This window comes from Mesoplodon densirostris, chromosome 4, assembly GCF_025265405.1.
Source record: "Mesoplodon densirostris isolate mMesDen1 chromosome 4, mMesDen1 primary haplotype, whole genome shotgun sequence".
Classification (NCBI taxonomy): domain Eukaryota; kingdom Metazoa; phylum Chordata; class Mammalia; order Artiodactyla; family Ziphiidae; genus Mesoplodon; species Mesoplodon densirostris.
In genome coordinates this window covers 49,879,623-49,895,407 of record NC_082664.1, presented here as the reverse complement: position 1 = coordinate 49,895,407, position 15,785 = coordinate 49,879,623, and the positions used below count along the sequence as shown (strand labels likewise).

At 42.1% G+C, this 15,785-nt stretch overlaps 1 protein-coding gene across 1 annotated transcript; it reads left to right on the top strand.

Moving 5' to 3' along the window:
- Window positions 1-1,322: 1,322 nt before the first annotated feature.
- On the top strand, window positions 1,323-12,855 carry PTGER2 (prostaglandin E receptor 2). The gene is made up of 2 exons (XM_060098115.1): window positions 1,323-2,442; window positions 11,611-12,855. The coding sequence occupies exons 1-2, from the start codon at window positions 1,600-1,602 to the stop codon at window positions 11,830-11,832; spliced, it is 1,065 nt and encodes a 354-aa protein (XP_059954098.1). The 5' UTR covers window positions 1,323-1,599; the 3' UTR covers window positions 11,833-12,855.
- The last annotated feature ends 2,930 nt before the right edge of the window (window positions 12,856-15,785 follow it).

The window sequence follows — 15,785 nt, the reverse complement described above, 5'->3', positions numbered from 1 at the left end:
CTGTTTCTCTGGTTGAATCCTGCTGACCAGTGGGGAACAGAATGTAGACAGAAAGCCAGCATGCTAGGAACGGCAGGCTGGAGGAAAGAGTCCTGGAGGTTCACCAGCCTGCCACCACTGACATTCTTACATGAGGAAAATAAACCCCCTGTGAGCTTGCGCTGTTGGGAATCCCATCCCCAACCTAATTCCCAAGCCAGAATCATCAAAGTGAGCTAAAATAGTCATAGACTGCAAGCAGGCTGCAGGAAGGGATGCTCTTCAGCAGGCAATCTTTCCTTTACTCTCAGAGCATGACTTCCCACACCCCCTTTCCAGTTCCCTTTGCAGATCCTTCCCCAAGTGAGCACGACCTTCCTTACAAAATATAATTACCCATGTTGTCTGTCAAACCGGGTTTTTTGTTTTAAACAGCAGCCCATTTTCGTGACTCTGCATATGTGACAGTGGGTAGTAAGAAATCATTTTTGTCAGCTCCAGTCCCCGAAACTGGCCACTTACCAATTCAGCTTTACCAGGAACGGTTCTTTCCAGATGGGTCCTGAACGGTTAACTGAACATGAAAAAAATGTATGGCTGAACATTTTCTTTCGCAGCTGAGCTTGAGTAGAGAACAATGTGCAGTGGTTTCAAGCTGTGCCCACAAACACAATTCTACACAATCACAAGGAACATTTCTTTTTTTTTTTTCTTTTTTTTTAATGGTTTTTTAAACAAGTGGTTATTCGTTATGGTGTTGACATAAGAAAAGGCGAAATGCTGGGAACCGAATCAAAACGACAGTGCAACAGGCAGCTTGGTGTGAGCGTGTTTTGGTTCCTTGAATGCACAGGCTTGCTTTTCACTTCCTCCTAACTCTGGTCCCGCCTTCTTGGTGTGTTTTCCTGAAAATGCTTTTTAAAAGAAAAGAAAAAGAACATATTGGTCTTACTGCAAGCCGTCTTTGGTGTCTGTTGTTCCCTTCTTTTTCACGTCTCACGGAACTGGGTCCTCCTAACTTCTCTACTCTTTAGTGAGTCGCTTAGCTCTCCCCCGCGTTGCCCGCCTTGTGTGAATCCTGCGCAGACCCCGCCAGTGCCCCGTACTCCCTCCCAGCCCTCTACCAGGGCTAAACTCTTCCCAGCGGTGGTCAGGCAGCCTGCGGGCATCCAGCAAGCCGAGCAGCGGAGAACGAGGACCGCTGCTCCCACCGTCCACCCTCGCGTCTCGCCCAGCGCGCACTCCGCCCCCGCGCTCCCGGAGAGACTAGCAGTGTGACGCGCCCACCTCCCGGCGGCTCGCGGGCTCTCGCTCTGGGACAGCCGCCACCCCCGGGAGACGTGGAAGAGGTGGCGGCGGCGGCGGCGGCTCCCTGGGCGCGGGCCGGCGGAGGAGCGTGGAGCGCCGTATGGATGCGGCAGCAGAGCGGCTTCTCCGCAAGCCTTGGGAGACCCGGGCAGAGCCCGCCCTCTATGCGCGCTGGGGGCCGGCAGGGGGCTCTGGATTTCGGTCCCTCCCCTTTCCCTGGGTGTCTCGGAGCACTCCGGCTCTCAGACCCTCCTCCAGCCAGGTGCTGGCCGGCGGGAGAGGAGGACGCATCTCTTCTTCCGGCGCCCCACCATGGGCAATACGTCCAATGACTCCCAGCCAGAGAACTGCGATACTCGACAGTGGCTCCCCTCCGGCGAAAGCCCAGCCATCAGCTCCGTGATGTTCTCGGCCGGGGTGCTGGGGAACCTCATCGCGCTGGTGCTGCTGGTGCGCCGCTGGCTGGGGGACTCGGGGCGCAGCGCCGGCCGCGGGAACTCCATCTCGCTGTTCCACGTGCTGGTGACAGAGTTGGTGTTCACCGATCTACTGGGGACCTGCCTCATCAGCCCTGTGGTGCTGGCTTCGTATGCGCGGAACCAGACCCTGGTGGCCCTGGAGCCCCAGAGGCGCGTGTGCACCTACTTTGCCTTCTCCATGACCTTCTTCAGCCTGGCCACCATGCTCATGCTCTTCGCCATGGCCCTGGAGCGCTACCTAGCCATTGGACACCCCTACTTCTACCAGCGCTGGGTCACATACCGTGGTGGCCTGGCTGTGCTGCCCGCCATCTACACAGTCTCCCTGCTCTTTTGCTCCCTGCCGCTGCTGGACCACCGGCAGTACGCCCAGTACTGCCCTGGGACGTGGTGCTTCATCGGGCATGAGCAGACCACGTACCTGCGGCTTTACGCCACCTTGCTGCTACTGCTCATCATCGCGGTGCTCGCCTGCAACTTCAGTGTCATCCTCAACCTCATCCACATGCATCGCCGGGGCAGGAGAAGCCGCTCCGGACCCTCCTTGGGCAGCAGCCGGGGTGGCCCTGGCAGCCACAGGAAAGGGGAAAGGGTATCCATGGCAGAGGAGACGGACCATCTCATTCTCCTGGCTATCATGACCATCACCTTCGCCGTCTGCTCCTTGCCTTTCACGGTGAGTCGCTCCCTTCATTTCCACAGAGGAACTGGGCAGCCTTCTCACACTCTTCCCTCTTACTCCCACCCTTTCCACCACCACACACATTTTGCAACTTGTAAAATTATGGCCTCATTTGTAAAGGGTCTATAGCCTTCCCCTCTCACTTCTCACCTTTGCCTCACTTCCTACTTCCCTAACCCCAGCAAACGGGCATCTCTATGCTAGTGCTTCTCATTTACCAACACAGTCCCCCTGAAAGGGAGTCCTGGCTCTCCACTAAGCCAGCGCAGACTGCCACCCTAGAGCCCGAAGCTGCTGTACAAGGCCAGTCTGGCTTAGTACCTGACGAAGAATCAGCCCCTTCCACCTTTGGATAGTTTTCAGTTACAACCTGACTTTCCTGAGCTGTAGTTTTCCTCCCGGTGCCCCCCATCCACTGGTGCTAGTTCTCCAGGCTCTGCCTTCTACTTCTCCTAGAGCAAAATGTAATACTCAACCCATAGCATTCCACTGAGAATGGACATTTAGAATGGTCCCAGGTGAGAAGGGTCCATGTTGCCAGAAGTCCAGAGCATTCATTGTCTTAAAAGTTCAATAAAACCTAGTTTACAGATTTCCCAAACTACATATTGGGAGTATAACTCTTTTTTGCCATGAAGATTCATGATATGTTCATAATGATAATTAGAGGAAAGGCTGCTTGCTTGGAGGAACCCCTTGCCTAGGTTCTGGGCTGGGTGCTGCCCTATTTGGGGGCCACGTCAGTGGTTAGTTCCATGATGCTGTGAGTTTGAGCCTCCTAAGGTGTAATGTGGGTAGCAGAGCCTGGGATGTATCCGAGCATGTGCTGGCCTCTTACAGAGACATGAGAGCTCAGTTTTAGCAGCTCCACTTCCTAATCTTCAGAAGCACAAGACTGACCCTACAGGGAATAGACAGTTGGCAGTGACTCTCACCTGACACAGTCTTGGAGAAAAGAAAAAGATAAACGATGCTGCCACTGGTCAGTGTGACCTGTAGAAGCTGAAGAAGTAACTTTATCCTACTTCCCGCCTCCCTCACTGCTTTTGGTTATCTTCATAAACTCATCCATAGGGGTGGGAGAGGACATGGGATCCTAAAAGCCTAGATATGACCCTCCCCCACACACAGATTAACTCCCTTTCTTACCTATGTTCTCTCCTCCCTGGTCCCCACTGTCCTCACACTTCTGCCCCATCTTCTGTCAGGGTAGAAGCTGCTCTGAATCAATAAGTTACACTTTGAGAGGAATGAGGTGGAGTATGTAAAAGATGCCCTTTTATAAAATGAAGTAGGATGTGGGAGGCTGCATCTCCCATTCACCCTGAGCTGGGGAGTTTGCAACAGAAATGCTGTGAGGTAGAAACCAACATGACTTCCACATGTTTGTTTTGTTTTACTGGTAGAACAACATTAGGAGCTAAATTAACTTTTTGGGGTTGGGACTAGGATGCAGAACATACATGTATCTGTGAGAGAAAGCATTTCAAGTTCCACTAAACAACTTAGAATTTAACATGAGAGACATAAACCATTTCTGAATTGGGGGGTACCTGTTTTGGACTGGTGGAAATCAGGATGTCCGTTCTTCGAGTTTTATCTATCATTTGTGAGTGTGTATGTATAAAAATACCTTCCACCCTCAGCTACTTAAATAGCTTGGGAACAGGCTCAGAGGTGAGCACACACTTGTGAAAAGGATTGTTATTCCCTTTGAGGAGGAGAGCAGGAGGAAAAGGTCTCCCCCTTGATCATGACGGACCCGCAGCATAAGCTGTATTTTTTTAAATAAAGGCAGTGATTTTCAATAGGTTCCCTTGTTTTCAAGTAAATTTCCCTTTTGTCATGAGAATTCCATCATTGCCATATGTTGATTTTCAGATACACACACGCACACACGCACTCGTTTCATTTACTGTTAAGCCAGGGGCAACTCCAGAGTTGCCAAATGGAAGAACTAGAAGTCTGGTTAGAAAGGGTGGGCACGTAGGAAGTTTGCTTTGAAGCTGAGTTTTTATTTGAGTGCCTGTTTATGGTTTTGGGGGGCCAGATGAAGATTATGAGGGGGCTTTAGCTCCTTCAAGCCACTCCTTGGCATTGACAGTGTCAGCAAATATTATCTAGGGTCTCTTCTGCATGTATGCATGACAAAGAGTCCCAGACAAAGAGTGGGAAAAATGCCTAGTGTTAATGTAATCTAAAAAGTTGGCCAAGCTGACTTCTTGCCTTGGGGCTAACATGACACATTTTCCAGATGAACTACAGATAACCCAGTAGATGCAAAACGGATATTTGAACTGTACCCTAAATGGGAAGTACCAAGTCATCTCTCAATAGGGAAATTTACTTTGACCATTGACTAATTTTATACTAGATTATTGATACTTGTTAGTATCTTTCATTTACACAGCACTTTAAGCATTATGAAATGCTACACTATCCAGAATTTAGTTACTTCTTGGAAGGCTTATCTGACAATTCAAAACTCAAAGCTACTGAATGGTACGTTACATTCTGTTATTTCAGAGTGCTTGGCATGTGTCCCTGGGGGGTGCTTTTCCCCCATGTCCTTTTATTCTACTTGGCCCACACTAAAATTGTGGTCAGAAATCGCCTACACCAATCTCCCGCCCAAGGCAGGAATCATTTCCACATATCCTAACCCGGGCTCTGATAGAAAAGGCAAGGGCTTCTGGTTGCCTTCAGAAATTCTCCTGTTCTTCTAAAATAGCACACGCAGCCCAATAGAAATATAGCATGAACCACAAATGCAAGCCACATAAGGAATTTCAAATTTTCTTGTAGCCACATGACAAAAAGTAAAAAGAAATAATTGAAATTAATTATTAATATATTTTATTTAACCCAGTATATCTAAAATGTTATCGAGGCAAAATGTATCAATGTAAAATAATTATTAATGAACTATTCCAACTAATTTTCTTCCTGTGTCCCAGAAAATACTAGCAATCTACCCTGTCTCTGCCTCTTTCTAACTCGGGATAACAGAACTGCTTTCTGTGGCCCTCAAAATGGGCCATGCCACTGGCCCAGCAAGGAGAGCTCACAGCTGTGTACCCAGTGGGACAACAGCCTAATCAGCACTCCAGGAATGAGAAGAGGGGAGTGGGGAATTGAGGAAACCTGAACTGCTAACGAATGTCAGCCGTTGTCCCAAGGTGTGGGCAGGTTACAATTACTGCTTCCTCCAAGAATGCCAGTCTAGGACTTTCAAAGTTTGGGAATTGAAACTCAAAATATTAAATGCCCAGCACGCTGTAATGAAGTCAAGTTCAACTTCAAATGTCATTATTATCAACATCAAAATGGCTAACATTTTTTTAAACGTCTTTATTGGCATATAACTGCTTTACAATGGTGTGTTAGTTTCTGCTTTATAACGAAATGAATCAGCTATACTTATACATATATCCCCATATCTCCTCCCTCTTGGATCTCCCTCCCTCCCACCCTCCCTATCCCACCCCTCTAGGTGGTCACAAAGCACCGAGCTGATCTCCCTGTGCTATGCATCTGCTTCCCACTAGCTATCTATTTTACATTTGGTAGTGTATATATGTCCATGCCACTCTCTCACTTTGTCCCAGCTTACCCTTCCCCCTCCCCGTGTCCTCAAGTCCGTTCTCCATGTTTGCGTCTTTATTCCTGTCCTGAATGGCTAACATTTTTGAGTGCTAATTTTTACATACATTAATCCATTATCTTCACAACAATCTGTCAAATAGGTAACATTTTTACTCCCATTTTACAAATGAGGCAAATAACTTACCCTGGGTCCCGCAGCTCATGAGTGAGTGCTGGAGCCAGGATTCAAAGCCAAGCAGCTTAAGCACAGAGCCTGTGCTTTTAATCACAATACTGTCAGAAAGTACTTGTTTCAGGGGTAACATATGAGAAGATTAATCCAAGATTTATAAGAGAATTGTGAAGATGTTATAAATATCTGGCCCACTTTGTCTCTTAATTTCAACTTTTAGCTTTAAAAATACAATGGCAAAGACCTTTTTCTCCTTATCAGATCAAGGGGCCTGAGCTGGGGCCAAGGGTACAGTTTCTTTTTCCTTCTGCACTGACCTATGCATTAAAAGGCTGAGTCTGAGATTTTAGGAGATCGGCTAGTTTAAATGCTGGTCTAAATTAAGAAAGAATCAGATTACCCCTCACATAAAATTTTCTGTTGGTACACATAAGATATAACTGATTTTTTAAAAAAGCATTATTTTGGAGATCCAATATAAAGTCATGCATAGGACCAACAACATATTCCAAACTGTTTATGCACTAAAGGAATATTGTGTAAATTAATACATTCCTCATGTTAATCAGATGTTGTCATCAGTTCACAGTGATAAATATAAACTTTCTTCCTGAAATGAAACAGGACACAGGAAATATATCAGACATCCATCCTTGACTCAGATACTGTTTGTCTCTTAATTTCCAACCCAAATCTAGCCATTTTCTCACTACTTTACTAATAATTGTGAATAACTTCTGGTCATTTTAAACTGTTTTCCCCATGCCATTAGGATAAAGTACTTATGCATTTTATTCAGTTCTAAAATTTCAAGAGTGAACCATTGACTCATTCTAAAATGTCTTCATCTTTAGAAATTCTTTAGAGCTATAATTTCTAGGTTACTCTGATTAGTGGAAATCTGATCTTTGAAATACAGAACAAACTCAAGTAAACAGTACTGGAGTTTCCCATTCATTCCTGGTACTCTTTATGTAAAATGTAACGTGAATGGGGGTTGTAAAACTGATTTGAAATTTGTCAATTACATACATGCACAGTATCACAATTCTAGTAGGGATGAAAGAGAAATTCAGAAATCTCTATGTATAACCAAAACAAACTTTGCCTGGTGATATTTTGAGTTAATATCCATGTACTACTGGAAGGCCCTTTATCATTCATACATCATCAATGTTGTGTTTGGGGATTGTTGAAAGAATTTTAACACACCTTACCTTTTAAGAGAAAGTTCTTCTATATGAGTGTTTTCACTTGACACCTTTTCCTTTGCCATTTGATATTATGAAATTGTGGTTGTAACTAATGACATAATTACACTGATTTTTAAAAATTTAGACAGCAAGAACTATGGTCCTTTTCCCTAAAGAGAAGTGGTGTGTTATGTCTACACCCTTGGTCAAGGTGATCATCACTGCCTGCCATCTAGCTGTGGAAAGCGTGGAAGAAAGAAAAGACCCAAAGAAAACCAAGTAGCTACTTAGATATAGCCATGGTTTTTAAATCTATAAACAGGAGCAATAATACCTATAAATCTTGGTGACACATTTGGGAAAAAGTCTCCTACAAACCCATAATCAGTCAGTGGTGAATTTCATGTGAGACTTTACATCAGAGGCTTTTTATATAGATGGTGGCAGAGTGTGTAGTGGCTAAGAGGAAAGTCTGGGTCCTGCTGCTATATTTGCATGGCTTCCCCACTTACCTGCGGTGTGATTTGGGACAGGATAACTAATTGTCTGAGCCTTGATCTCCTCCTTACTATAATGGGAGTAATAACACTTTACAGATTTGTATAAAGATTAAACACAACAAGACACAAATTGCTTAGCACCATGCCTGGCATACAGGTATTCAGTAAATATTAGCTACTCTTTCCATAGGATTCAGTTTCCAAAGGAAAATCATTTTATATTAATGACCAGGAACTGAATTCTGGAAGCTCCATGTCATTTGTTTGATTGGCCAGGCCTAAGTGGGTCTTTTGTTTTTAAGTGTGATAAATGAATAACTTTAAACTATTTCAATTTTGGGGTAAGGGTCTAAAGCAGTGGGTCTCAACTTTGCCTGCATATTAGGATCACCTGGGGGGCTTTAAAAGCCCTGACACCTGGGTTACAGCCCAGGCTAATTAAATCAGAGTCTCTGAGAGAGGGAGCAAGCTATCAGAGTATTTTTATTTCTTTATTTAAAAAATTTTTTCCATCAGAATATTTTTAATTATCCACAGGTGATTTCAGTGTACAGCCAAATAAATTTCTCACTTACTCTAAAATTCTGAACCCACTATGTAGTCACATTAAAGGTAGGAAAGTAGCTGAAATGGTGCCAGGTCAGTGCCAAGATAAAGTTTTCCATGGAGGTGGCAAGGATTCTATGGAAGACAAAAGAATACTAATTTTCCTCTGTGCCGCTTTCCAGGTATCACAACAAGCTCTGTATTCTTAGCAAAGCCCTATAGAGAGAGTCTGTCCTAAGGAATTAAAATTCACTAGGCTGGTTTACATTAGTCCTTGGTATTTTTCTCATAGCAGATTTATTTGTAGTATGTGCAAAAGCATGTATAAATTCTACCAGCCTCTGAAGCTGAAGTCCAGAATATCACCGAAACATTATTCATTAATTGACTTCTATCCATTGTGTCAGCCTTTAATTAAAATCCAGAATCAGCTGGAGGGAGAGGGAATGAGGAGTTAGTGTTTAATAGGTACAGAGTTTCAGTTTAGGAAGATGTAAAAAGTTCTGGAGATGAATGGTGGTGATGGTTGCTGTTCCCTGTTCTTTTTATATGATGGTCAGTCAAGTGCAGCCACAAGAGGAGACAGGAGATGCTCCAGGAAACACAGTTTATCAAACTCACAGGTCTGAAAAACAGGAAGCACTGCGTAACGTGCAGGGCCACATGAGGAAGTACCAGTGCAGGTCAGGAGGAAAAAGAAGCAGGAGCTGGGGAGAGCCTGGGCCACAGACTTTACTGGAGTTTCTGAGGGAAAGGCAAGGCAGAGTAGGGTAAACAGTTTAGGACTGGCTATTTTGAAGCATTTCGACAGGCTCTAAGCTATACGAGTAGCCCCTAGTCGCCCTGTACCAGGCCTTGGAATGATTAAAGCTGCCTCCTAGGGGTAAAGAGCCACACAGCGGAGCTCTGCATTGGTTAGTTTGCATATTAAGCGATTGCTCCTGGGTGAGCCCTAGGCTATCTCTAAGAACTGGCTAGCCCTGGAAGGGGCAGTCTCTCCCCAGCCAGAAAGTTTTTATGATGTCAAAACATCATAATATACAGAAAATAAAAATACAAACAGTACAGTTGCACAACAATGTGAATGTACTTAATGACACTTGAAAATGGTTAAAATGGTAAATTCTATTCTATGTATAATTTAAATTAAAAAGAAAAAACCCAGGGTCCACAAGATCAAAAATGGTGAACTCTAGGCAAAAGCCAAGAACCGAAGGGAAAAAAAAGGAGAGGTAGGAGAAGACAAAACTTACATCAAGAACCTCAAGGTTCTCTGAAGTATGTCTCTTTTCCAAGCGTAAAAGAGGAAATTATCTTCTACAACATATTGGCCACCTCCTGAAATGAAAATTTTAAACATTTCTAAAAATTACTCAGCATAGTGGATAAAAAAAGGAAACAAATAGTACAGAATTGCTTCATCCTCCAAAACCATTTTTCACTTCTCATTGGTCTGTCACACTCTAAAGAGATCAGGAACTATGGTTTGGGTTATTTGCCACTGAAAACCTGACTCATCTTCATGTGTGACCCATGACACTAGAGGCTGAGCCCTCTCTACATGGCCCACTAGACAATCCAGTATTATATTCTTCGGCAAAATTAGATCTAAACTCAGCTACAGACTTTTTCTACAACAGAATGCTCAGTTTGTGTGTGTGTGTGTGTGTGTGTGTGTGGTGACTAATATATTTTAATCTATCGGGTTTATGTACACTGTTATCCTGAATTCCTAAACTTCAAAATCGCTCCTTAAATACACCATATAAGTACTATCAATTTCTCATCCAAAATAGTTTAGCTAACAAGAAAAGTATTGCTCCCTTGCATATCCCCACCTAACTTTCCTCTTCTCTGTATACTCAGGGACATCCACCATCAGTTCTTTCTTTCTTTTTTTCCTTTACTCATCTGCCAAGTCTTTTCTCCATTCCCATAAGCCAAGATTCTCTGGCATAAACACCTATGGCTGCCAAACCTTCCTGATATTGTCCTAACATAAGCAACCCGAAGATGACTACTCTTCTCCCTCCCTGCAATTTGCTTTGTATATCCAGTTGCCAGATGCCTGCAGAGTAAGCAGTGGGGGTAAAAGGAAACAAACCATTCCTTCTTCTGGCAAGGGAGAGTGGAGGAAAGAAGGAATAGCTCTCTAACTCACCAGCTGCCTTAGGTAAGAAAGTCCCAGGAGCTCTATAAACAACTGGTTTCAAACGACTAGGTGTGATTTACATGTTTCTCTCTCTTCTGTAAGCCATGTGGAAATGTTTGATCTTTATCAAGCATGTACTGGTCCATTCTCTGCAATCTTACCAAAAAGTTGTGTTGTTCCCTAAATATCTAAGAAATCGGATGAGAGCTGGTATACTGGTCTGAGGACATAGGCCAATGCGTAAAGATGTGTCAGCTTTCCGGTGTTTAGAGCTTTGTTCTGAAGACCTTTGGTCTAACATAGGCGACCTGGATGTAGCACACGGTGAGCACTGCTCTGGTGTCAAGGGACTTGGAATTTGTGTCCTGAGCCGGCCACTAACCAGCCCTGGGAACTTGGGCAAGTACCTCACCTTCTCTGCACCGTGGCGTCCTCACTGGTAAAATGGAGATAATAAAGACTGACATTGGGGGGGGGGGCACTTATTAAGTGAGCAGTTTTCAGTAGCTGACCTGGATGATTTCCTGTCATCCTGCCAACAACCCCAAGAATAGGTATTGTTATCGTTATCACCCATTTTAAAGATGCAGAAATGAAGGCACAAAGAGGTTAGTTTTCTTACTTATGGTCCCAAAGCTATCTGTGGAGCCAGGATTCAAACCCAGGCAGCCCAATGGCCAGAACACAGGCTCTGTTGTGTGCCCTCTCACTGAATTGTCGTAATGAAGCCAGATTCAGTTTTTGGAAGTAAATGCAACATGTTGTTATTAACTCACTTCCTCATCTGTCAGAAAGAGACAATACTTAGGTTTCAGAGTGTCTGTAAGACATAAACATGTGTGAGAGGAGTGAGATTTTGCTACCTCTCTCTCACCACCATGGCCACACACAAAACACGTTTTGCTTTTCAATCTTAAGAAATTGCATGTGGTCTAAGCCTGTCCACTGCTACCATGTAAAACTAACATCCTTTTCCCCTTTTGCTTCTTACAGATTTTTGCATATATGAATGAAACCTCTTCCCGGAAAGAAAAGTGGGACCTCCAAGCTCTTAGATTTTTATCAATTAATTCAATAATTGACCCTTGGGTCTTTGCCATCCTGAGGCCTCCTGTTCTGAGACTAATGCGTTCAGTCCTCTGTTGTCGGGTTTCATTAAGAACACAAGATGCAACACAAACTTCCTGTTCTACACAGTCAAATGCCAGTAAATAGGTTGAACTTTGAGGATGGTAGTTAAGAAGTGCTTAGTTAGCCAGCATCTGGAAGATCATTTTGAAATGGTTCCTTGGAGAAATGGGAAAAAGTTAGTTTATAAATACAATGAAGCTACCCTAATAAAACAGAGTAAACAAACATTTCAGCAGTGGTTTGGGCTACAGACATGCTGACAAGGCACTTCGTGGAAGGTGTCAGAAGGATCTATAAAACCTACCCTCAAAGAGCATGTTCCATGGCCTTTAGAGGAAAAACCAATTGCATTTAAGATCCAGTGCCTTTTGATTTAAGCTTTCCTGTTGAATGAGAAAGCATGTAGTTTTGTAATTTGTTTAAAACCCTAAATAGTTACTGTGTTTTCCATTTTAATCTTCTAGGCTAGTACCATTATAAACATACAGTGTACAGTCAGACCAGATAAAACTTCTTACGTATTCTCTAGGAAGTGGATATGTGCAAGCAACCAAGCCCGGTGTCTTGTGATTGTCCTTTCTTTGGACAATGAATCTGAAAACCATAGGTACTTTGTAGTACTGTATGTTTGTGTATGTGGGAGTACTCTCTTTTTACAACAGTATTACTCAGTATTACTGAGTAAGCTCAGCTCATTAATGTCAGCTTTTTCACCATCCACAAGAAGCTGTGTGTCAGTGTCAGGTTATTTATTTTATAACGTCTGCCGTGCTAATAGTAACCAAAAAGGCTAGGAATTTTCCTCTCAACAATAAATAGTAGACTATTAAGAGAGGTAATTCTGATTAATACTCTTCATTCTATTTCCAGGGTATCGTATATGTGGCTATGTCTGAAGCCAAATATTAGGATTAAAAACTGAAAAATCTGGTCAGTTCTTCAGATACACTGGAACTCTTTTAATGCTGATGTTGAGGCCATAACTAACATCTGCTTTATAGGATGGTTGTATTGTAGCAAAATTCATCTGGGAAATATGGCTTGACTCATACTGTATAGGAAATCATGTAACAATGAGTCATATCTTAATATATTTCTAAATCTAAATGTTTGGCATATGTAAACTTGGCATAAAATATTTCAGTGAATTTGCACTGTTTAATCATATCTTAGTTACAGTGTAAACTCATCTGAAATGTTACAAAAATAAACTATAAAACAAAAAATTGAAAATGGGATAGTATGTGATGAATTCCCCCCAAACAACAATTTATGATTAGTGTAGATATAATAATTTTTAAAATGAGATAAAAGTGGAGATTTTTCATTTAATTTGGCAGGTTTTTAAAGTGTAGTTGCATTACAGATTACAGTTTGAAATATTCAATACAGTACTTGGTATTAGAGGATATTTTTTCCCTTATAACATGATCTTTGAAATAGTAGACACCTTATTTTTTTGCAGTGAGTGTTATTACAGTATAGTTGTAATAAAAAACCAAAAAAGAATGTTAGTCTCATTGAGTTGCTTACGCAAAACTATTTCCTATAAGTGGTTATCAGACTAGATGATCACTTAGAAGTGATTCCAGACCTATCTAGAAATCAGTGTATTTTGACACAATCTATGTCAAATCATCCCTTATTTTAAAAAGAATAAATGAATGGTTTGCTTTCCTACTAATTTAAACAACCAGGCAAAGTTTAACTTAGCTAAAATTTGAGCATGTAAATAAATCTTCCCTGTCCACCAAGTATTCTAGAGTTAAGAAATTGTTCTAAATAGCATTAACTAGGCTCATGGGTAATTCCTAAACATAAAACTATGAAGTTACTTTGAATCTGGAAGATTAATTTCCTTTATCAGATGACTTTTTTCCCCTCCAAATGAAAATGTTAAGTACAATCATTCACCGTACCTCACCACCCCCCAAAATTCTCAAATAATGCCTGAGAACTTAAAAACACAAACTTGGACATAATATCACTAGTGGGAACAAAATTTTCACTCTGTGGTCCCAAAATATGAGTTTAAGTCATTAAGAACTGATAGATTTCCAGCGCTTTGATTCCTAGTATATTCCTGTTCCTTGCACTGTGTTAAATGACTAAATCCTGTTATTTCATCTGCACTGAGATTTACATAGAAGGAATTGAAAGTTAAAATCCTATGTAATAGTAAACCGCTTACTATTAATGGAAATTTCAAGGTAATAGAAAAAATTACTTATATTGGATATGTAAATATTTTTTTTAATTTTAAAATATTTTTAAAAATCACATCACATCAGACATACCTATTTAAGTTTACTGACTCATTTTCAAGTAAAATAAAAAACACAGAATTTAGCCTGGTATATCAGAGAACTGAATTGTGACATAAAAAGACCTAGATTATTTTCTTTGCCCCTGACAGTCAGTGGAATGAAAAGGGAGAAAGAAACTATAGTGGATATTCAACTCAGAATGCCAGCCCTAACTTTAGGTGTCCAGAAATGGGATGGGCCAAAGCAGTCTATCCTGAGCTGAATTTCCTGGATGGTTCACTGTGACCCCAGGTCATCTTTCCCAAGAGAAAACTGGGAAACTCTGGTATTAAACTGTGGCCTTAAATCTCCAAAGATCCTGATAGGGATCTTAGAAACTATAGAAAGCCTCCAAAAGACTTGAATCTCAAAGTGGTCTGGACCCATGACAACCTAGAGCCAGAGCCAGGCTCTAGAAACAGCACCAACCCAAAACCGCCATGCTGGCAGAGGCTGTGAGCCTCTGGGCAGGTGGAGGGAAAATCTGATCCACAACACTACGTTCTCAGTGTAATTCAGTTCAACTGTTGGTGCCCCTGCCGGCTCACGCCAGTGCACTTTGAAAGACAGATTGCCCTCTTGCTATTGTAATGTCAGCTCTGCTTTGAACCAAGAAAAAAACAACATATTCAAGTTTAGAATTCGATGACTTTGAAAGGCAAGGGAAGACAATTAGCTCACACTTAAGATGAGTTTTTTTTTTTTTTTTTTTTTTACTTCACTTAGCCAAATGTAGTGGTTTAAGCCAAAAATAATGGTTTTCTGAATTTGGAAAAAGCCCCTACTTGAGTCATTCACAGAGAAACAGTCTTCCCTGCAAATTTAATATGTGTGGACTTGCAATACCTACCCATGATGACAATCTTCTGCCTTTATGAAACACAACTCCATTGGAATTCCTCTCTGATTGCACGTTCAAAACATACCTATAATCATTATACTAACAGCATTATCATTGATTTTTTTTAATTTAAAAAGCGTTTGATCATCTGAAATACACACTATGGAAATAAATGTCATTTTAGCAAGTCACAGAAGCTATAGTTTAATTTATACACGGGAACAAGGCCATGTATTGGGCATTAATTTTTATTTCAGAAAGTTACTTTATTTTCTGGTAGGTATTATGATTTTTATTGTAAATAAATTTTCTTGAATTATATTTTTGTATTTCCCCTAAAATGTATGTACAATTAAAGGTCAGTTTGGGTGGTTTAATTCTGTGATCTGTGTGTTTCATTTTTAAAAATATGCCAAGTCAAACAGATCAGTGATGATTCCAGCAGAAAGAGCTGGTACATTGAAAAGGGTAATTGAGGACTGTTGACTGAAAGGAATATTTACAAAGGGAAGGGCAGGGTTAAGGGAATCAACAAGGGATGGTGGAGGAGCCCTTGGAAGCTGTTACCACTCCCAGGCCTGAAGGGACAAGGGAGGAGCCGTGAAAGCTGTGTCCCACCCAACAGAAGCTATGGCCTTAAGCAGGGAAGCATAGCTGCTGCCGAACCACAGGGAGGGAGGGAAGGGACTACCTTCCTGTGGAGGATCTTCTTGCTCTTCTGCCTGTTCCTCCCATTGGCCAAACCCAACTATAATCCAGAGAGTAAGGGGAACCTGGGTAATGCAGCCCATGAAGACCACAGTACAGGTAGAGAGTAGACTTAGAGGGGCAGATGAAGAATATCCAGCATAAGGAGATTAAAAATATGTTCTCCTTTTTAAAATTACACC